The following is a 23,280-nucleotide window of genomic DNA, read 5'->3' on the forward strand; positions in this document are numbered from 1 at the left end:
CCCAGCTGCTTCCTTGCCCGGCTGCACTGTCTCCTCCTCGCACTCTCCCAGAGCATCCCCCCGGGTGCTGCTGCCCAAAGCCTCCCTTCGCCAACAGGGGCAACACTTTGGGGTAGAAAGCGCAATTCCTGTGCTTGTGAGCTACCCTGTGAGAGCAAGAGCAACTGGGAAGTGCTATTCAGGCAGTGGAGAAAGGCGGTGCCTTACAGATATCTGCTTATGCAAATCAAATCATTTGTCTTTTCAAATGTTCATTTTGCCTTTTCCCTGATTATATTTTCTGAATTGCCATATGTACTTCTTGTGATATTTCAGTCTTGTCAAATTAAGAAGAGAAAGCCTTATAATTAACTTAGGATATATACCAAATAAAGTAATGTTTGTCATTTTTACTGTGTAATCAGTCAATAATATTACATGTGGCCTGTAAGTTTTTTTTTAAAAAAAAAAAAAAAAAAAGCCTAACTTGTTTTTGTAATCTTGTAACTATCAAAGGTATTTGTTTGGGGAAAAGGCATTGAGAAAGAACAGAATTTTAAAATTGCACAATTATAGTTGAAAAAAACAGAGCAGGCAACGTCATGCGTTTCTGAAGAGCACACTGTTTAATTTTATAGTAACAGTATTTTAAGAATGCTGACGGTACACAGGAAAGAAGTGAATAATTTGTATTGCAAAACCCTGATGGTTTGGTGTATTCAAAATGTTAAGACTTAATCAGCCCTGGATTTCTCTTAGGAAAAACAGGACATTTGGGAAAAAAAAAAAAAAGGGGGAAAAAAAAAAGTCAGCTGAAGCAGTAGTGATTTATCAAAGCAGCATTCGAGTAAAATAAAGGTTTGGCATCCTTACTTAGGATAGGCTGGAAAATGCATTTATGTTTTCATGTACCTTTTTTTTTTTTTTTTTTCCTGATGTGCCTGATTGACTTGTTTTAATACCGGTGTTATTTACATTTCAGGGATGGGCCTCTATTATGCAGGAAATTGTCCAAACCCCTACAGCTGTATTTTAAATTGAAATGATTTTTTTTATGAAGTGATTGTGCAGACTTAATTTAGTAATCTATTATTAAATTTATAGTTTCAGGCTGTATAAAGTCTTTATATAGAATGAAAATGGGCACATATGAAGATCTAGGCTATATATACACCTGGTTCTGTATATTAAATCTTTTACATATGTTGTCCATTTTCAGAAACAAATAAACTGCTGCTTTTGAAAACTCAGCTTCTCTTCCATATTAGGGAATTCTGCAGACTCCCTATGTTCCTTAGCTTCAGTATAATGCTAAATCAGTTTGTACATTAGTCTATTTTTAGTTATGAATGAACTTTATGGAGTGCAGCGCGCAGAGTGATTTCGGAGATTGTCGCTCATAAAACCCGTGTGTCGTGCCACAATTACAATGGTAAACATTATGCAAGCTCTGGGCTTCTAGGGGCCCAAGCCCTGAAATTTCCAGGGGGGAAGAGCATCCCCCCTCACCCTTTTATATGAAATATTATACATATAGTAAATCTCATCACATGAAATCAGGTTGAATTTTGTGACCTTGGCTGTGGCGGGCGGGCTGCCTGGCATGGCAGCTGCGTGACACTAGAGGGCAACTGAGAGTTTTCTTTAAACCAACCAAGCTGGAGATGGTTTTAATATCAACTAAGTGTTTAAACTTAAAGGATTTATTTTCCTGTCTGCAGATTTCATATATGTAACCTCTGAGTTTCCACTGACAGCAGATAATAATCAAACTGAAGTTCTTCTGGGGGAAAATTCAGCGGGAATGGGTCAGAAGCTTGCTTTTGCCCAAATAAGGCTTTTTTTGCAGACCCCATGTGTTAGATAATGATCAACTGACAGTCGGTCATGAGTTAATAATGCTGGATGCTGAAATATGCATACCATGTGGTATACAACAGTTCTGCGGGGAGAGACAAACACGGCTATAATTAGACATCTGAAACACAAGGAAGTGTGTAAATTGTTTAATAGTTCCTCCGCTTAATTCACTCAGATAATTTCCTAAGAACTAGTATTGACTACGAAATAACATTGCACAACTGACTTCATATTTAGTTTAAACCCTGCCCCGCTCAGATAAATTAATGAATACAGCTTGGTTTTATTTGGATTTTTCTGAGTGTCAGAGATTTATTTACTAAGGCTGTAACACAACGATCGGCTCAGTTCTGTTTGTGTTGATGTTTGGGACGATTACACCGAGTTCACAGGGCCTACGCTCGTTTAAACTGGGCACGTGATCTTACCATCAGGACTTTGAAACCACCATTTTTCAGAGGTTTTGGCAGTTATAAAGATTTGCTTTCTACTCATACACAACCAGACAAAGTTACTAGAGTTCCACCACTGTGTTTTACTGATGAAAAAGTGCAGATGCCTCCTCTGCTCAGCAATGGTGAGCAGCACCACCTCCGCACCCCGGGGTTAAAGGTGTATGCAGGTCCCCAGGGGTGCGAGGGCTTTGTCCCGAGCTCTCTGCAGAAGCAGAGTTATTCCAGAACCTCTTTACGGCTGTGTGCGGTGCGATGGGGTGCCTGGCAAGCCAACTGCTGCTGGTGAAGTTGGTGGTGACCCAGAGACGTGAATTGGAGCAGGGCTGAGGCTACAGCTGTTGCTCCTGTCTCCACCTAACGCGCTGTGCAGTCCTCGTTGTGGTGGCAGCTGAATGTAGGCATCAGGTTTCTGCCTGTCGCTTTACTATCATCTTCGTGCAAGTTGATTATGCCTAACAGATTTTGATTACTTTGCAGTGTAATGATCAAGTGCAAAGAAAAAAATGAAAGAAAATTACAATCTTCATACACTAAAAAAATTCTTTCTTATATAAGCAGTTACAAATCAGAAATGCAAGAGATTTAAATAATATATTTGTCGTTTTCATGTTGTGCACAACTGGATGATCATTGCTTCCTACCTGCTGCTGACATTCTCAAAAACAAGGTCTCAGGAAACCATCCATTTTATGCTTCTTGCATGAATTTCTGGCTGTTTAGATTCAGGCACAGTGTCCATCCTTTACTAGTCAATTAGCTCATCTCATCTGTCTGTCTACATGGACACGACTGGCTATGTATCTATTGTATTTCAGAGATATGTAGGTCACGTCTCCATTGGGTACTGCTGACTCTGCTAGACAGCAATTTCACAAACGCTGGCTTTTACTGGAGAGGAAAGGAAATATTGCTAGGAAAGCTGCCTTAAGATTTGCTATGCATTCTTGTTTGCCTTTTATTTTCTAAAGTCCTCTAATGGGAAGTCTACCTTGGATGTTCTGCTGAGTTTTGATGAGATAGCCTGACTTGCATGGGTTTTTCATGTCTCACTGCCGTGTTTGCACTGCTTTTGTCTTGGCTATTACATAATCCGTTTGTGCCTGATCACTTTTTTTTTTTTTTTTTTTTTTAACCCAAACTATTCTGAGAAATCAGACGTGCACTTCTTGAGTATTGCTGTGACCCTCCTGCAGAAAGTGAAGCCCCTGTCTGCCGGGTGCGGCTTCCCAGGAGGTGACCTTTGGGGGCGGGAGGGCTTGGGGGCTGAAGATTGGCTGCAGATTTCTGAGGGAAAGGCAAACTTGATGAACCCATGTCTGATCCTGTGATGCTGCCCAAGCACGTGGTGTTTCATGATGAGATACGACGATTTCTTTGTTCAGGGCTTGAATGCTTCTTTCCTATTAGTGACAGAGAGTCGTGCTGGCTTGGTTGTGTTCGATGCTTAACACAGGCTCAGCCTCAAAGATGTGAATAGCCCCAGTGAGGTCATCAGAGGTCTTTGCGTGCTCCAGGTCTTTACAAGTTAGGCATGTACTTTGCTGAATCAAGGCTACAGCTCTTCATGCTCCTTGTCCTGCATAGCACAGTACTTTACCATAGTTGATCCTAAACTCACGCAGTTTCTCACCAGAAGAACCACTGAGTCATCTAATCTGGTATGAACCCCAAGTAGTGGCTCATCCGCCAATATTACCGGCACATGCTTTCATCCAGTTCACCACCTTTTTTCTGGAGGAGAAGGGAAACAGCTGTTTCACAAGGACCACAGCCAGACAGCTGGACGCCTCCTCCTGCAGCCAGCCAGGCTGCTGCAGCCTCCTGCGGCGTTGAGGATCTCCCGGCAGCAGACCGGGCCCGGCCCTCACTGTGGCTGAGGTGGGACGCCCAGCTCCAGCCTGATATCGTGACCCTAAAATTGCATGCAGTTCTTCCTGCACTGTGCACACCAGCTTGTGTCTGGCTCAGGCTTTTCCTGAAAGGTCTGCTGAAAACTGGTCATACTCATGCTTCTGCGTTAGATCATATATGTGGACTGCAGTGCCTAGGCATGCCTGGTTATGCCTCCCCGCTTCTGAGTACCAGCTTTTTCTCACCTTTGAGGCACTCATTTTACTTGGTGAAGTCACTGCTCAGTCATTTTTGCTCAAACCCATCACAGCTTTTGTTACTCAAACCTCCTCCTTGAAAGCAGACTTCCCTTTGGCCACAGCATCTTCCTATCAGGGTCTATTAAATTTCCAGTGCGGGATGGCCTGTGAGGTGAAACCCTTGGCTTGTTCAGTGGAGCCTGTAGTCCTTGCTCACAGGTTTCATGCTTGAGCGATACTGAAGAGCATTGTGTTTGCGTGGTCCATTTTTCCTTCTGATTATTCATTTGTATGACTCAGTGTTAGCATTGTGCCAGTCCTTGTGTCAGTGTGAATGTTTCTGTCAGGGACCTCATATTTATTTCGCTGATGAAAATGTTGAATACTAGCAAGACTAAGAGCAACCCCTGTGGAATCTCACCAGAAATATTTTCATTTGATAGAAATTCCCCACTGATGCACGCTTTTAGCTCTATCATTTAGCCATTTCTTAATCCATTTAGTATATGCTTGAATAAAATTATTTAGTGCTGTTTTTTAATCAGAGTGTTATCTAGTATTAAATCAGCTGTCTTACTGAAATGCAGGTAAGTTCCATGCATGCAACTAGTTTCTCTAACCAAGCTTGTAGTTTCAAAGTATAAAATAAGGTGCTTTGTTTGTTTTTCTTTTCTGTTGTTTTAAGATCTGGTTTCTGTAAAACCAAGTCAATTGACTGGCTTTAATTATATTCTTTTGCAAGCATATCATCTGGCTTCTTTGCAAATATGGAACAAATATTTACCAAACACCTCTGCCTCGTTTTGAATCATTAATAACAATCCTGTAATCTGTAGCCAGTAATAGGCCTACACTGGATTTTTTTATTAGTATTATTTTAATTCGCTCTAAGGTCTACTTGAATGTCACATATTTGTCAGGCATAGATTTTTTTCTGAAGTCTTCAGCTTCCCTTTTCAATTTACCACACTTCATAATTTCTAACACGTGTATAGATTTTGTCCGGGAGAAAAACAAAAACAAAACAGAACAACTTTTTCTATTTTTTTAAAACCCAAATTAGTCAGCAGGACATAAAGAAGCCCAGATCAAGCAAAAGTCTTAACTTTCAACCATGCTGAAATTAAGAAAACAAGCCTCGTCCTGAACCTTGTCCCCATCTTCCATGGAAACAAACATTCAATTTTTGGTGTAATTGGCCAACCTGGTATTTCCAATGCCTCTAACTTTTCTATTAAAAGCAATGCTAATCTGAACTGTAACCCATGAAAAATACTACCTTTTTGCTTTTTTCAGAGATTGTCTGGTCAGGAGGGGGGTCAAAACAACAGTCTGCAGAAAGTCATATGTCTCCACATTAATCCACACAAGGAAGTGTCTGTTTCACTTATTTCCAAATGAGGAATGTTTTCTTTAGAGAGGTAGCAAATTGATTTTCCCCACATGGAGCATGGGATATCTCATTTCCAAAACAAAACTCTGAGAAATGGCTACACAAGTCCTCTTTCTCCACGTGGGTTAGAAAGCAGCATGGATCCTTAGTGTTCCCTGCAAGGTTGTTCGCCGCTCTACTCCCGAATTCCCAGGGGAGGTCTGGCATGTTCAGTTATAAAGGAATAAACAAGAATTTGCATTTAGAAAAAGTCTAGTAAAAATAGTTTTAATATTCAAATTGTTTTATGTGCAGCTTGAGTAAGCAAGAGGTGTGTCGTTGTGGTAAGGTTGTGTGACCTCCAAAGCTCAATGAGAGCTTTAGTTGTTGGTAGGTGCTCATCACAGACTTTCATAGGTGTACTTAGGATCCTGTAGAGCTTCCCCAAATTCAGCTGATACTGTTGTTTCCTAAACAAAGATCTGGGGTTTTTAGTGTAGTCTGATCTTTCGCTTTATTTTCTGGCCACTTTAATTCCTGACCCTTTGATGCATTACTAGGTTGGTTGCAACTTGCTTCTCTTCACCAGCTCCTCTCAATGTACCTGGGCAATAAATGCCCGAGTCCCTCCTTCTCAGACCCTGTTTCCAGGAGGCAGAAGCTTTTAAATAAATTTCAAGGGTGAAAGGAAAATGGATGAAATTTAAGAACCTGAGCTCAGGACACAGAAAAGGGAGTGAGGTGAGGGAGAGAAGACAAAGAGATGGAGGTGATGAGGAAATCAAAGAAGCAGCTGGGACTCCAGAACAGTATGGAAGATTAACTAACCTTTGAACAGTTTTTGAGACTGTGCTTAAATATAGCAATATGCTTTTCTTAACTTTCAGATATTGCAGAATGCCAGAAGCCCCCTAGAGGGGTAAGTGTTAAAACCATTAAAACTGTTAACTTTCTATTCATTACATTTTAAAAGGTGCAACATGTAAGCATATTTTTCAGCCAAGAGCTAACTTTTGCCAGGCTGCTTTAGGGGTGTCCTCAGCAACCAGCTATTTGCCACCTGCTAGCAGGCATGGTCACTTCATGGATTTTCTGGAGATCTGGGACCATTCTTCTCACCTTGACTTTGATGGTCAGGCACCTCCATATGCCACCTCCAGCTTCTGTTTGGCACCTGAATCATGAATAGCTCTGTGATCTGACACAACCTGCCGTTTCCACCTGCCTGCAAGGAAAAGGCTCCCAGTCTGTTCTGTATCTACTGATGGTTTTGCAGCTCTGGGCCCAGCTTTCTGGTAGTGCAGCTTTTGTGCGTGTGTGTGAAAACTGGAAGACGTATGAAGGACTGGCATAGTTCAGAAGGATTCTGTGAGATGTTCTGTGAGGTGTTCTCCAGGGAGGAGAGACTGTTGATGCATTTAGCAGATGTGTTGCAGCTTGCCTCATGAGAGCACACTTCTCTTCTGAACCCAGCACCACATTACATCTCTGTTTATTAACTTCTTGCACCTTCCAGTGCTCCATCTTAATCCTGGCTTTGTGATAACCTCCCTCTGGTGCATTCACACCTCATGTTTAGAGCTTACCTGATGGTGTAAGCCCAACCTAAGTGTAGACCCACATTGTCGAATGGGAGTTCTTTGCTGATGGCCCTGGACATTTTTACAGACTCAGTTGTTTTGTCTGTGTTGTCATGCTCTTGCAGTTGGCAAAAGTTCTGTTGTTCCTTCCTTTTCCTTCATCTTTCCAGAGGACAGAAACATGGTCACAAAAACAACAGGCAGACAGAATCTGGTTGGCAGTGTAAGTTCTAAGTGCGTTAGCAATGCTGAGCAGCTATCCTGGTATGTTCCTCAGCAGAATACAGCAATGGGTGTCCTTCCCTTTTCTTTTAATTTTTTCTTTTTTATCCCACTTCTGAAGTGTTTCTGAGAACCCAGAGTACCAGCAAGCCAAAATCAAAAGTCATATCAGGAAATGGTTATGCAGATCAGAGAGGCCTGCAGAAGGCAAGAACTTTGATCATGGGCATTACAATTGCTTAGATGTTTTCTAGAGTAAGTAATGTGGAGCAAGGAAGAAAAAGGTACATGTTTTAGGCATGAGTACAGTACTGTTTACTTACATGGTTTGTTGAGCAGCCAACGAGGTCCAAGGTTATTTTGGACTCAGCATGAGTAAGTGATCCAGGTATGATAAATGAGGTAATGCATTCCAGGCTCATTAAAAACTCTTGGCCACACCACTGATTTTGACAAAGTGCCAACATAGCTTGACCTCAGCTGTGTGAAGGCCACTGTTTTTTTTTTTTTTAACACCCTCCCTATAACAACACATCTTTTACATCAGCCAAAATACGCGCATCTAGAGAACAGTGTTATGGGGAGGGTTGAACTCACTGGACTTCTAATGATAATCAGACTCCTAAAAAAGAGGTAATTCTCCTGTAACTAACCTGCTGAAGTTCGGTACCCCAAAACCACAGCTACTGTCTCTTGACTCATATGTGCATCTAGGTGTGGCTGTGTGTACATAATACGTTGCATTCTCGGTATGGACATGGCTCAAGTGAGGCTGACTTGATAACAGGTAGATGGCAAGTCCGACGATCACTTCCCCTTCCTAGATGATGCAGGTAGAGGAGGTGGCTGTTGGAGGTGCTGTCTTGTGGTGGCCTACACTTTTGCACCATGTGTAGTGTTTAATCATGGCAGACCTCGGCAGCTCATGTTCTTGGGTACTTCTCTTTCCCCTGTGTAGAACTTGGGGTTTAACCCAGGGCTGAGAGCTGTACTAGGCATCAAGGCTTGGAAATACTCCTGTTTCCCATGTCCTGCTGAGCAGACAGTATCCCTGAAAGTTGAGCAGCTGAGGGTGGTAGTGGCAGGAGAGCAGTGGCCACAACCTCGTGAATTTTCTGAGTGGGTGGGCAGTGTAGCCATCTCCTTCCTCACCTTCTGGCCCTCTCCTGATCAGCTACAATATCCTGATGCTTGCACAGGCTTATGAGAGTGCTGGAGTTGAAGATGTAATTTTTGAGCAATGATGCTGTTTCATGGCTTCATGAAGGAGTTCTAGCTTCGAGGAGGCACGTAGCTGATCTGAGCAGCATTAACCCTGAGCTCTTCTCTTTTCTATGTGGCTCTCTTGCTTTGTGGGTCAGAGCCTGCTACTGAGCTTATCTCCAACACCTGGTCTTTAATTCCTTGGTGCAGGTGCCTCTGGATTGTCCTTATTCGATTATGGTGGTCTGTAGGCAGCTCACAAGAATGGGCTTTGGGCTTCAGGATCACCAGGCCAGCTGCTTCCTGGGGTTACATTTTAGTTATCAAAGACTTGCCAATCTACATCTACAGGTAGTCTAACTCCCTGTTAGGCTGGTAGACATGTGCGTAACACAGGGTTTACATTTAACCTCTCAGGTGTGATGGTTTGTAATAAAAACATGTAGGGCATTGCTGGTGTTTTGACACTGCAGAGCTTAGCCATGATTTGGGGAGGAGACAAGATACAAGCTTCCATCTAGGAAGAAAAAAAAGTGATTAAATCTTAATTTCATATTACCGAGGTCAGTTATGTTACATCAGGGGCTAAATGCTTTTTTTTTTTTTAAAATGCAGGTGTGCATGTGAGTGAGGATTTGCACAGACTAGGTGGCAGTGGCAGCTTCTGCACCTCCCCTTCCCTTTCCTTCCCTACTCATGAAGACCACAGCTGTGTGCTCGTCCTTTTGCTCTCCTGCAGATAGGGAAGGAGTTCCTAGACAGCCCAAGGAGTGTTGGGAAGGAGCTCAGCATGGCTGTGGCCAGCAAAAGTTACTTCCCTTTCCCAAACAGGAAAAGTCCTCCTCTCCCCCTCGCCCCAGAGAGCCACGTGCAGGGGAAGGAACAGCTCGGCAGGAAGACCGTGGCTGCCTCCTCCTGCACCCTTCTGCCTTCACACACTGGAGACTGGCCCAGCATGGGGCAGCTGGCTGTGGCCCAGGCAGGTGTGGGGAGCGTGTGATTCAAATCGAGAGCAATCCTGCCAGGCGGTGTGGGAGGGCTGGGGGCACGGCTCCCCCCTCTCCCTTCTCTGGCTCCCCACCCCGCGCTCTCACTCCACTGGCACAGGCACGAGCTGTTTCCTCTTCTCTTTTCTCCCGCCCAGTCTCCTTGTGTCCTTCTCAATCACGAGTTAACATTTCGTGGTCTTCCGAGAAGTACTGATCCCTCATGTCGAACAGCAAGGGGCAATCTCTGTGTGATTTGCAGTGACTACCTGTTTCCAGACAACACCCAGTGACCCTTTCAAACATGGAGGAGAAGAAAACACTCCGGTTGCTGGGCAGATTCCCAGTAAATAATTTTATTTTCCCTGAGAATTCACAACCGAGATGGTGATAAGACATATTTCAGAATGGGAAGAGTTGTTAAGATACTGTTGTCATCATGGCTTGTGTAACTGTTAGTATTCATGACATACCCATTTCACATGCTTTCACTTAATCAGAAGCACAAGACTTTTACCACCTAGTCATCTGTAAAACAAAGTCCACACCACATGCATACCAGTTAATAATCACACCTTTTGTTCTTTACAGTTACTAATGCTTGTTCTTGAATTAGATCTTCATTCATCTTGGATTCTTGCTTGATTCCTTGTGAAACCCTATGTTCCAGCCTCAGCATTCTCTGCAGCAGGGGGCAGAGTTGCAAGTGGTGGTGGTTGCTTTGCGGGGGCAGCCAGGTTGGTGGGCTCTGAAGGACAGGTCTGTCTAAATGACACCAGCTGGATCTGCTGCTCAGGGAAACAAGCAACATGCTGATCTAAAACTGGCATACAGGGAGTGCTGAAATGGTCCCTCTGAACTCCTGTTGATGGGTAAAGGTAGCAGGCACAGTGGTGACATGTATAGAAAAGATAACCAGCCCAAGGTGAGAAGCGTGCCCTCATGCTCCTCCAGCTCTCCAAACATGACAAGTGTGAGCTTGTGCTGTGTGCATTTCGCAGCTGGCTGTGTTTTACCTGGTCATACCTGAAACATTTGCCAGGACTCAGCAGGTGAAGTCACTTTCCCTGCTGGGCTGTAGATTGCTATCACGCCTACAGATTTTTCAGGGAAGATGATTTCTTGTCCGTTGCCATTTTCTAAATGAACTTGCCCTTTGTGATGTCTAGCAAACTTAGATGAACTGTAATCTCAAGAAGAGGCTCCTTGAGTCAGCAGGTCACAGGCGTGTGTGGGTTTCAAGTGGATGAGTGCCCTTTCGCTTCCGGAGGTCTGAACTCAGAGGTTTGGCCCGTTTGTATTGTACGGGTGTGCGTCTCTGCCGACAGCCCTCCCGTGCCCACCTGCCCGGAACAGCAGCAGCCCTGCTCTCCCTGGGCGTTGTCACCTGCTGATTGCAGACATGGGGGTGTGCTGGGGTGCATCCCAAACCTTGAGCATCAGGGCACCTGTGCTGTGCTAATATTGATCCTTTGAATCACATCTAAGTAGAGGCAAAAACCAGTTCCCAGCAGCCCATCAAGAGTCCCAGTGGACATTTCAGTTGCTGAGATTTCCCCTCTTTCGATACATCCGGAAGTAAAAAGAAACAAAGGGGAAAAGCCCACAAATTGGCAAAAGCAAACACATCGTCAAATGCACAGGAGAGAAATTATTTAAACTGGGAGTATGTCATATCTCTCATTCTCCTGTTTCAGGCACTTAGACTAAAGAGGTGGCAAATAAATGCAAACTTTTTTTCTGTACTTATTTATTCAATTTTTTACTTTAATTTGCTTTGCTTATGTTCTGACCTTTTAGGAATGTACAAGTTATCAGGTCTCACTGCCACAAACGCTTTCAGAAAATGAGTTTGAAAGCCATATGCACAAACGTGAAGAAATGTAATTGTTTCGGATATTCTAAGGTGGCCATGCCAGAAGTCCTTCTCCACCAGAAAGCAGAAAAAAACATGGGGTGTTCACTGAGCTGTCCAGTACATACTGAACATCCAGTGTCATCAGGAAAGCTGACTGGGATTAAGCCACAACATGTGTGTAAAATTGCTTTAAAATAATTATGAATAACAAATTCAAGAAATCTGCAGTGTATTCATGAATATGTCATAAATGAAACAAAAAATGGAAAAAATTAAAACAAGTATGTGACTTGTAAATTATTCCTTCAGTCCTAGTCGTATTTCCTAGCTCAAGAGAACAAAATGGGTATAACTGAAATAGAAGTAATCTTCAGATAATGCATTTATTTATAATGATTTAGGGAGCAAATGTTAATGGCTTTGTTTCAAGTGTGACTGGAACTATTTCAAATGTTTTATTTTAGAGAGTAGATACTAGAGGCAAGGACCTTCTCTTCTGGTATTAATTCCTATTGCCGATTTCTTGTTAATTGTGCGTCTGATCTGGAATGGATTAAAGTGATTTAAAGTTGTACCGTGGGGCGTGTGGGATGGTCCTTGTGTGTGCTGCAGACAGACCTTCCCGGCTGCAGCTCCTGAGCCATGGGGAGAATGCAAATACCCAGTTTCATAGTGGGTTTGTGCCAGTTCTGCCGTGGAAGGCTCCAATTCAAACAGTGTTTATATGCAAGCTCAATATACCTGGAATTTAGGAACAAATGCCTTCTTGCTTTTAAAGCTTTTAGCAAAACATTAGGAGTGCTTTATAGTGTGATACAAAGTACAGTGCCAAAACTCAGGATAACAAGTATGTTTGGAAAACATTGAGCCTTGAACTAGTTTCTTTATTTATTAAAAAATCAAAAAAAAGAAAGAAAAAAATAATTCACATGCAAGTGTATTTGATCCTTGCTGAACCACATCTCTCTCCAGCCGTTGGTTGGACCGGGTCAGGGGATCCATTCATTCGGAGGTTAATGTACTAACAGGTGTGCTGGGCCATAGTAAATCGAGGGAACATTTCTGTTTTCTTCAGTACCTTTATAAAGAAGGTGTGACTGGCTGGGGCTAACCATGGCCAAGGATCTGTCCATCCCATCCAGGTCATGTGCAAATAAAAAGTAGGCATCAGGAAGACATCAAAGGCGGAGGGATGAGCGGGGTTTATAAATAAGGCAGGGCGGCGTGGCCAGGGCTGGCAGTCTGGCAGCCGGCGCTGGAGTCCTCGGAGCTCATCCCACGCTCCCGCCGAGTCGCTCATCTCTGTTTATATGAGTAATGGAGCGGCTGGGGGAGGGGATTTGTAAGCACGGAGCAAATACTCTTAGTGTTCATTTTGTGTAAGACTGACATCCACACCAAGTCGAGACTTCCAGCGACGTAGTGTGCAGTCACATGCTGTAGCATTCATGAGTACAGATATAAATCAGGCAGATGTTTGTCGACTGGAATGGGTAATAATTTCTTTCTCTCTTTGTTTGATTTTGCATGTTAGCCTCATGACAATTTCAGAATTGCTTTCTGCAGTACTTTTCAATAAGCAGAATGTGCTTCACTGGAGATAGATGGAGATATTTTTATAGGGAGATAAACATATTTTTATATAGACACAAATATGGACTTACACACATATGCACATGCATATATATATATATGTGTGTATATATATATATATTTACCATGTGCCAGTGCTGGGGGAAGAAAAGGATGTGTCTTTGGACTTCTGGTTTTAAACCCACAGCTTTTCTTTTTCTCTGAACAGACCAAATATGACACTGTTACTCAAACTATAAAATCAAATTAGCACCCTTTATTGTGTTTGCAAACTAATTAAAATGTAAAATGTCCTGAAACCACTGGCTTACTGTGTGACAAATGTAAGATTAGAAACAATTAGAAGGCACTCAAGAGGTTTGTGGTGTTTAGATTTCTGACATTGTTCTAATCATCCCTTTAAGTAATGAAAACAATGGTTACCTAGAAATTAAAGGTTTAAAGGAAATTATCTTCTTCGGTACAGTCATTAGTTAATGATTGTTTATCATTTTAAATGTTGCCATAGTAGTCGGAGGCTGATTTTTAAATCTGAAAGCAGGCAGGACATGTAATAATGAGCAAACATCTGCTTCATCTGTTATTTCTATATGTGATCATAATTTGTATTGTAATACCACTACTGAAAGATGAGTCTGATATTTTTTATGATGATCCATATCCCATTCTATGTATGGCTCAGCACGGTTAGGATTTAGTCACTGTGTTATTTCAGGGCTGCTTTATCTTAAGAATTGGACAAAACTGAAAGTGATTCATGTTAATTTATATGTGTGGTATGTAACCCTTATGAAACAATCAATCACTTATTTCAGTACTTGTCAACTTCCAGAACTAGTTGTTAAGGATTTTTTTGATCCATTTCAGGACTCGGGGGTAATTTTTTTTTTTTTTTAAACTTTTTTAGAAGAACTTTCACAAGAATGACAGGATATATAAACATTTCTTGGAGCTGTAAGGAATTTCAATATTTCAGAACATTTCCAAAACCAGATGTTTCACAAAGTTGAAAATAGTAGTTAGCACTCTTACATGAAGATTAGAAATAATAAATGCAGCAGGCTGATTAATGCAAAGTTACTTATTAATATTCTATTTTGTTCTTTTTTGTACCATGGAGAAATATTTGTGCTTTCTCGCCAAGTCCTTCAGAGACCAGTGTTTGACTTTATATTAATTAGTTATGTGAAAGTAGAATAGATTAGCCTTGGGGGATATTCTATAGAAATGTATAGTGTGTCAAGATGTAACCCATGGAGGATGGGGATCTCATAATAAGCATTTACTGTGGACAGATGTGTACATTGCTGTGACTGATTGTAGTGGAATTATTTATTATGCTTTCAGCTGTTAAGAATCCAGTATAAGACAATGTGCTCAAATTGTTCTCCATTAATTTTCAGCACCAAATCTTAAAGGCAGACCGCGCAAAAAGAAGCCTTGCCCACAGAGAAGAGATTCATTAAATGGCATTAAGGATTCCAACAATAATTCTGAAAGCAAAGCTGTTGCCAAGGTAAATCACTTAATACTCTTTTCAGTACACTCTCCTTTTTTTAGGTATAGCCCTGCCTTTGTTTCCCAGCATGCTGTTTCAGATTTAGAATGTATCTTGTTTTCTTCAGTAGATAAATGTGATTTTTTTCGTTAGTTTTATTCTTCACTTCAAATCATGTCTGTGTTCAAAGTTACCAACAACTATGATCACCTAACAACCTAATGCTATCAGCTTGTTGGTAACTGGTAGTGCTTAAGCTTTCTTGGCATCTAGTGTTAGTTTTCACATTCTGTGACACACAAACATAGTTTGTGACAGTATCTTCGAATTAAAAATAAACCTGGGAGCAGCTCACCCTGTTACAATGTACTTCTAAATATAAGTTTGAAGATAAACAGACTATGAAACAAGAGCTGCTTCAGTAATGGTTTCTAAGAAGCACACACAAACGACATCACCCTGATGTTAAGATCTCGACTTTTTTTAATTAGGAAAAAAAAAAAAAGATAAAGGCAGAAATTCAGTATGAAAGCTTTAAAAAAAGGTCTGGGCTGTTTCTTTAATGCTTAGTGCTGAGCTGCATGTTCCAGGGTTTGCTGAATAGTGCATGCTTTTACAGAGTCTTCTGTATGTGCTGCAGTGCTTAGCCCATGCTGCAAGTAAAAACTGGATTACTGATTTGTGTTTATAGACTTAATTTTTTAGATATTTATGGTTTTGTATCTTTTCCTTAAAATATTTTAAAATGGAGTTTCTGTAGTGTAATTTACATCCTAATTTCTATGTTGTCTGTGTGGTTTTAAATAGGAATTTGGTTTTCTCTTTAAAAAAAAAAAAAAAAAAAGGCAGCACAAATGGTTCCTTTCAAGATGATTTAATTTGAAAATGTAAGACGCAAAGATGGAAAATTACTTAGAGCAATACTTGTATATTTTTGTCTGAGGCAGAACTTTGTCACTGTGATACTTTTGAGCTAAATTGCTAAACAGGTTTTCATAGACTGAATTTTTGGGCCAATTCCTCCTGAATCCATTGTTTCAGTAAATTAGATGGATCTGTATCTGACATTTCCATTTCTGTGACCATCTCTTTAGGAAATACAGTGAATCTATAGATCCATTTGCGTTGGTATTGTTGTACGCAGTGAATGTCCTGGGAGATTAGGAGGTTAAAGAGGTCAAGTGGAAGTGTTCTGCTCTCAGTTTCTCATAGGAAGGCAAATTAAATTCCACCTCCTCCTCCTCCCTAGGAGTTCAGTTAAAATTGTGCCTTCTGTTGATGACTATAAAAGAGGCTGAAGTTCATGATGAAGCTCTGCCCTTAAGTCACTGTTTCTCTTCTTTTTGTGCCCTATTGTGCTCAGTTGGAGTCTGTACTATCGTATTAGACAGGCATGGTAAAAGGCGATGGAGCCTGGTGTGTTGAGTTGAGGGGTCCTGCCAGATACTATAGAGTTTGCCTGTTTGTTTTTGCTCAGTGGAAGAACGTGCAAAATCCACAGTGTGAAAATGTCTCAATTTGCCTCAATTCCTCCTTCCCCCAAGCTGTTTTTCATGTTAAAATACTGCCAGCAAACTGCAGCATGGACCATGTTGTCAAAGCACCCCAGACTGTAGCAGAAATAGTTCTGCCTCTTCAGCACCTGATATATAGGTATTAGAAAATTAAAAACAACAGTAACACTTCATACCAAATTGTTTATCCTCTCTGTTTATATTTGGGTTCACCCTACTAGTCAAATGGGAGGATATTTCAGATAAGAAGTAATTCCGCCTATTTATCTAGTCATACTGTGCTCATCATTGTGCAGATATTAATAGCATTAATTATCTTGGCCAGCTTAATTTCATTATAAATAATAGACATGCTCATGATATAATGTCCTTGCATGTAGTTACACTGACTTCACTGTGGCTCTTCACATCAATCTATGTCTCAGAGCTGTGGCTATACTTTAGTAAGAGGAGGACAGTGAATCAGAAACTCTCTACACCAAAGGTATTGCACTTTGTGCAGACCCTGCCTGTGGGTTTCTGTGGAAGGAGGGGAAGTGTATTTGGGGAAGGGGAGGAGTAGAGATCCACCTACTGTCCCCTCATTGTTGGGAACAGTTGGGGTGTTAAGTCATCATCTAAGGCTCCACATTGGGCTTCACCATTGGTTCTCCTCTTCTGTCCATGCTCCATCTCCAACTAATGCTGACAATGGATCCATGGAGAGCAGGGTTGAACACTGCTAGTGTAAACGGGACAAATCCACTTGTGTCAGATGCTACAACATCTTGGCAGCAGTCCTGGCTGTGTTCCTGTTCCAGCTAAAATCCCTTTTGACCAGAAGTTGTGCTGCTTTCATCCTCAGATCATGGCACCCAGTGTCTGACAGTAGCCTCATTTCTCAGGTGGCAGGGTGACAGCTCTGATGAAGGTGGAGTGACTATACAGTTTGGGTTGGGAAGTGGCAGAAGTGTCATTCTGAAGACTGTGGTTTTGAGCATGTCAAGACCAATGCAGTCCACATGGTCATAATGACTTGCTGAATTTCACGTTCTCAGCTGCCAATAACTAGAAAGCTTTGTACCTTCCTACAACTTAGTTCTCATTAGGCACGTTTACCTTGAACCATCAGCAGATCATTTTGTAGGCTTCTACTGTTACCTGCCACAGAAGAGCATTTGGTTGGGTAGGAGCAGCTCTATTCCAGTGTAGGTGGCTTGTTAAAAATGGAACAATAACAGGACAGACAATGTGATCCTGGACCTGCAGATGCTGCCAGGGGAAGTGGGTCTTTCATCTACGACTTCTTGGTTTTGATCTCCTTGCTGGTCATGTCATCCATTTTAATACCTCCTGGGGAAGATGCCAGGGGAGTTCCCTCCCAGGATGGGAATGTAAAAATCAAAGAATATGAGGCCATCTACTGAGGCAGGATCAGCTCTTCTGGAAAAGCGTATATGTTCTCTCCAGACATTCCCGGGACTCTGGAGGCTTTCATACCTCATGTGTCATCAGTGCTGGACAGGCTTTGGGGACTTGCAGGCTCCAACGTGACCCTTGTCATACCTGCTTCATGCTCCCAAAGAGCGTTGCCATTCAGAGTGTGCAGAAATGCACTGTAAGGCTTTTTAAAACTGGCTGATCTGACCATTTTGAAGAGCTGAAAGGATTAATTTTTTAAACATGGAAATTGTCCCCACATGCATCTACTCATTACATCTCCTAGTGCTAATGCTGAAGTAAATCTCTCACTTCATTTCTACAGCAAGATCTGGGAAATTAGTTTAAAAGTTGCCAGGATATGCTTTTCCTGTGGCCACAGGTGGCCTGGCATGCTCTCAGACCTGGAGATTTATTCTTAGCCATTATCTGATTGAAACTTTAAAATGCAGGTCTATAGTGGTCTGTGTTTTATGTGACCTCTGGCAGAAGGAGACAAACACACGGGTGTACCCATGAGTGTTCAGGGGCCATTTGGTCATGGGTCATACGCCTCTGATGGAACACACAGCAGGAGGTGGTCAGATGCTGCCAGAGCCCATCTCAGTACACCCCCAGCTTATCCACACTGCAGCGCCGGGTTGCCTGTCAGGGCCTTAGCCCTCAGTTTCTTTATGGAGTTGTTACCCACACTGAGGCTACAATGAAAGAGCTTTAACCCCTCCTGTGGAAATTGAACTCTCCCTTTATAACGGAGTCATTCAGGCTTTCTGGGGAGACCAGAAAAGAGAGCAAAGCCAAGCAAAACACTGCATTGAGGACCCTCCTCCAGATCTTTGCCTTCTAGGAAGATTCAAAATCATGTTTTGTGAGAGAAGGGCAGTTGGTGGTGCCTGGTGCAAATCTGGCATCACTTTCACTGACTTTGGTACGTTTATGCTGGATTTACACTGACGCTATCCAAAACGGCATTTGACCCTTTTTGTTCTCGTTAGTCATTGGTCATGGCATTCATCCATATCTCCTGTCAGACGGTGGGGAGTTTCCAAAAGTGAGGCTTGTGCCTTGAATGCTGAGCAGGTGAAGCATTGCAGCCTTCATCAAAGCTTCGCTGAACCTGACACTGCTTGAAGTCCATCCGCTGTGTTCTGGCACCTTCGAGTTGCACAGGCTCTTTGACCTCACTGCGCTGTACACTGGAGAGAAGGAGGTTGTGTGTAACACAGCATTTTCTCACTCCTGGTGTCTTAATGTTATTCTCTTTCTTTCCTTTTATCTCCTTGGGAAAAACGTCCCTTGCCATTAGTTTGCTTGCATAGCAGTGAGCTTTCATTTCATTTACCACTCGTGCCTAGGCGGTCTTTGCAAACATAGTTCTGAAATGTCCAGTTTGAAAAAAAAAAAAATCCATTAAAAAAGATTGATTGATTGCCTGTACCTAGCAAGTGGGTGACAAAACTGAAAAATTGTTTCAAGGTCCTTTGAATTTGTTCCAAGTTTTAGCTTGCAACAAATTTGCAGCTCAAATTAAAAATCCTAAATTTCTTGAAATCATGGGTTCATACCAGGAGTGCTAACCCAGTCTTTTGTGTAGTATTGAAAACTATGACAATGTAATCTAAACTTTATAAGGGAAGCTGTTAAACAGTTTTGTGAGGAGCCAGAGTAAAAAAGTCAAGGGATTGCAGCACAGAACTGAAAAGTGGATGAGGAAATCCAAAGTTCACTTAGTATGAAAAAAATCCCATTAGCTTCATTGAGTTTTGGATGAAACCCAGGGTCTTTACAGAAGTTTAATCAACGAGCATATCTATTACTAAAAGGCAAAGCGTGGTGTCTTGTGCCATAGGAAGACAGTATCTCTTTGGACCATGCAACCAGAGAATATTGAGCCATACAGCAGACGTACTTGAGCAGGAAGTGATCAAGAAAAATCCCGCAGGAAGTCCATTTCCCAGTCCCTGCTGCATTGCCTGGGAGGAGCAAGCCTGTGCCCTGCAGTGTCCAACACAGAGACTTTTCAGCAGCATCGATTACCTTGGAGAATTGTGGCCACTTCTCCCCTCTGGTTAGGAGCTAGCGTTGCTTTATCCAACATCAGTGGAAAACTATGGGGACAGCTAACCTTAAGTCGGTGCTTTCTGCAAAGTTAATACCTTGGAGGAGTATAAAAGAAAAGATTTTGCTTTCCCTGAGCCTGAAACACAGAGTAGCTTTATTGAGATAAAATAAGCATAGCATAGTCTTTCCAATTGTATGTTTGCTGTTTATTTACAAGCACTTACATAATGTTCTTCATAGCACTTGCTCCCATAATGTCTTCAAGTACCCAGGAAGCACCTGGTTTAGAAGTGAGGAGACTGAAGGAGAGTCAGTGGCTTACTTGACCAAGAGCTCCTGCCTTCCTTTTAAGTGAGATACCCTGCTCTCCTCTGCTGTCCTACTAAAATACCATATACAGGCTCTTACAGTCTCCCTGCTCCCTCTGGGAGCACAAAGGATGTGTCTTGGATGGGGTATGGAGCTGCCAGAAGGCTCCTCACAGCACTCAAAAGCATTGAAGGGACAGTGCAAATCCAAAATACATGGAACCATCTCCACTACCTTCTACTAGAGGAATTGCAGTATTTCTATGTACCGGTCCCATATTGATCACGGAGAGCATTTAAACATCAGTTTCCAAGGGTTTGCTCTTTTGTTTTTTTGTATATATAAATTACAGGAATGCTCAAGTTGTAATTTGCTTGATTCAATGAGAGGATTATCTTTAGGAGAACTGCAGGATTAAGCCAGTCTCACAGGATATTTTTCCCCGTGTTTGAATACTGATGAGAGGTAAAGTGGTTCCAATTTGTTGACTTTGTGACTGGCACACATCTGCTGGGGAGGCCAGTGGGACACCTGGAGCTCAGGGACTTGTCTGCATTGGGGCTGCCACTGTCTACCAGGAGAGGCTCCAGCTACCAGCCTCTTCCTTCTACTAAATATTTAGGGCTGTGCTTAAGTTCAAGCAGATGCTCAAAACCACTTGACTTAAGTCCATGCTACAGCATAACCTCTACTTGAGTGTGCTGAGAGCTCTGCCCGGGTAAGACTTGCCAAGGTTTGCATCTATTTTGGTGGGCCAAAGGAGAGAAAAATGTGTTGTTTCAGAGCTGACTGCTGAGCATTCCTGGAAGGGGCTGAGCACCCTCAGCTCCAAGGGTTGTCTACAGGAGTTGACAATGATCAGTGTCAATCCTGGAATGAAGGTTATTATTAGACTTGCTAATGGCAAGTGTATGTGAGAGATGGGAGCTGTCTGTGACATAGCAATGTATAGTCATAAAAATGCAGATCTGGAGAACATTACCAATGGGTTATAATGATTTAAAGATGTGGCTATTTAAAAATGTTGTGACTAAGATTCAGAACAAGACATTTAGCTCTATAAATAGCCTCCTTTGTTTCCCCTCAAACACAGTTGCATGGTTTGGCCTTCATTTTTTCAACAATCCATTCTGCTAGGAAAGGGTATTTATTCCTTAAGTGAAAATTAAAGATTACCCAGATCTGATATGACATCTTTTCTTTTCCCAGGTAAAATGTGAGGCTAAGTCAGCTTTGCCCAAACCCAAGAGTAACAGCAGCAACTGTAAAAAAGGCTCAAGTGAGGATAAATCAAAGATTGCCGTAGGTGAAGAATGCAGAGCTGATGAGCAGGCTTTCCTTGTGGCTCTTTATAAATATATGAAAGAAAGGAAAACACCAATTGAACGAATACCCTATTTAGGTTTTAAGCAGAGTAAGTATCCTTTTTCTCACTTTCTTGTTGACATTTTAGAATGGTTTGGCTTCTCTGGATAGAGCATTTGCACATGAAGCCTATTTTAAATCCTTATGGATGGGGGGACCATGTTTATATCTACACATTTTCCAGTCCAGGCATTTCACTGTCTTATGCCTAGATTTGCATCTCTTCCTTCTGGGGTAGTTGCTGCCGGATATTTATAGGTTTAAATCCGCTGATTATGACTAGAAATAGTCATGTTGAAAACTCTCTAGTTTTCTGTTTTGTAAATCTGCAGCGTCTGTAATGCCTTTCTTCTGAGTTAATAATATGACGTATCTTTATTGTGCCCAGATGTTCTTTATGAAAGGACAAATATTAAAAGAAGACATTTAAAGGTGGTCAAGAAAGGCACAAACAGGATCATATTTTTAAGCCCCAAAATGTGTTTATAGTTAATAAATTACTGACTTTGGAGAATATAAAACCAGACTGTATCTGTTTAATACAGAATGCAATGTTTAGAATTGCTTTGGCATGTACAGTTTGTAGTGCCACAACCTGTAAAACAATTGTAGGTGGAGAAGATACAGTTGTAACTGAATTTTACATAAATATTGCAGCACAATGTAGATCCTTCAGAGTTTCCAACAAAAGCTGTAAATGGGGATATTTTTCCTCCTTATCTATAAATTGAATGATACTTTATTTCCTTAAAGGGAAAACTCCATGGATTGAAATATTATTTACTCTAATTTATCTCCCAGATTAAAACCATGTGTTATTTTGATGAAGAATGTCAAACCTGTATGTTTTACATAACAATTTACATACCTAATAGCAATTGGCACTGATTGCAACAGGCCTCCAGCAGCCATTATAAACTTATATAACTCTGAATGATTACAGTGTTTGTCTGAAAACTGGCTGCTTGAAATGGAAGTAAAATTAATGTACTATGAACAGCTTCGTTGCATTATGCATTGATTCAGATTAAATCTAGGCCTAAGCAAAGCTCTTGATAGCTTTGAAACAGTACAAGGTTCAATGAGGCTTTCAGAACATTTTGTGTTGAAGAGAGGATTTTTTTCCCCACATTTTATTCTGCACTTCTTCAAGCATGGGGACAGGGTGGGTTTGAAAGACAAGCTAAAGTATTATTTCTAAAATTCCCCACCAGGGTAGAGCCCTCTGCTAACATTTAGCTGAAATACACTGAAAGTTTCCTGACATTCATTATAAATTAGGGGCCTGATCCAGCAAATACTTAAATGCCAAGAATAAGTATGCTGTGAGGAGCAGAAGTGTTTGCAGGACAGGGCTCTCTATTTGTCCAGCAAGACTTATACAAACATTGCCAATATAAATAGGTTAGTGGGAAGAAGCAGTATGTACACTACAACAGAGCATCCCCCCATGGAGGAAGAGATCCTGTCCTCCGTGGTCCATGGCGTTATTGCTGAGTCTAGCCTGAAGTATTTGTAGTATGTCTATGGGGAATCACTGTTTGTTGGTGGAATAGTGCATATACCTTTCATAGAGCTAAGACATCAATTTTTTCTCCTAGCTATTACAATAAGTTATAAAATAAATAAAATAAAATAAAATAAAATAAAATAAAATAAAATAAAATAAAATAAAATAAAATAAAATAAAATAAAATAAAATAAAATAAAATAAAATAAAATAAAATAAAATCAGCAGCAGCAAGCAGTGGCCCTATGGGACAGTGGGCCAGGATGAAAAACATGTGAGAGGGGAGGAGTTCTGCAGGAAGTAACAAGCATCTCTCAGCACATATTTTGAATTGAGTTGCCTCTCTTCCTCCACAGCCATGGGCAAGGCACAAACACCCATATCATAATTATTATAATAATTCTCA

The 23,280-nt window shown here is 41.5% G+C and overlaps 1 protein-coding gene across 3 annotated transcripts in view; it reads left to right on the plus strand.

The window, feature by feature from the left end:
* The window catches only part of ARID5B (AT-rich interaction domain 5B), a 121,447-nt gene that overhangs the window by 70,195 nt on the left and 27,972 nt on the right, over window positions 1–23,280 (plus strand). For 2 of the 3 annotated variants that reach the window (XM_042790426.1, XM_033004286.2), the window contains 2 exons: window positions 14,602–14,714; window positions 21,209–21,413. In XM_042790426.1, the coding sequence (XP_042646360.1) occupies window positions 14,602–14,714; window positions 21,209–21,413 (318 nt within the window). The remainder of the gene's footprint in view (window positions 1–14,601; window positions 14,715–21,208; window positions 21,414–23,280) is intronic. The other variant, XM_042790432.1, reaches the window with a different exon arrangement.

Source organism: Tyto alba, unplaced genomic scaffold, assembly GCF_018691265.1.
Source record: "Tyto alba isolate M040663 unplaced genomic scaffold, T.alba_DEE_v4.0 Super-Scaffold_1, whole genome shotgun sequence".
Taxonomy (NCBI): Eukaryota; Metazoa; Chordata; class Aves; order Strigiformes; family Tytonidae; genus Tyto; species Tyto alba.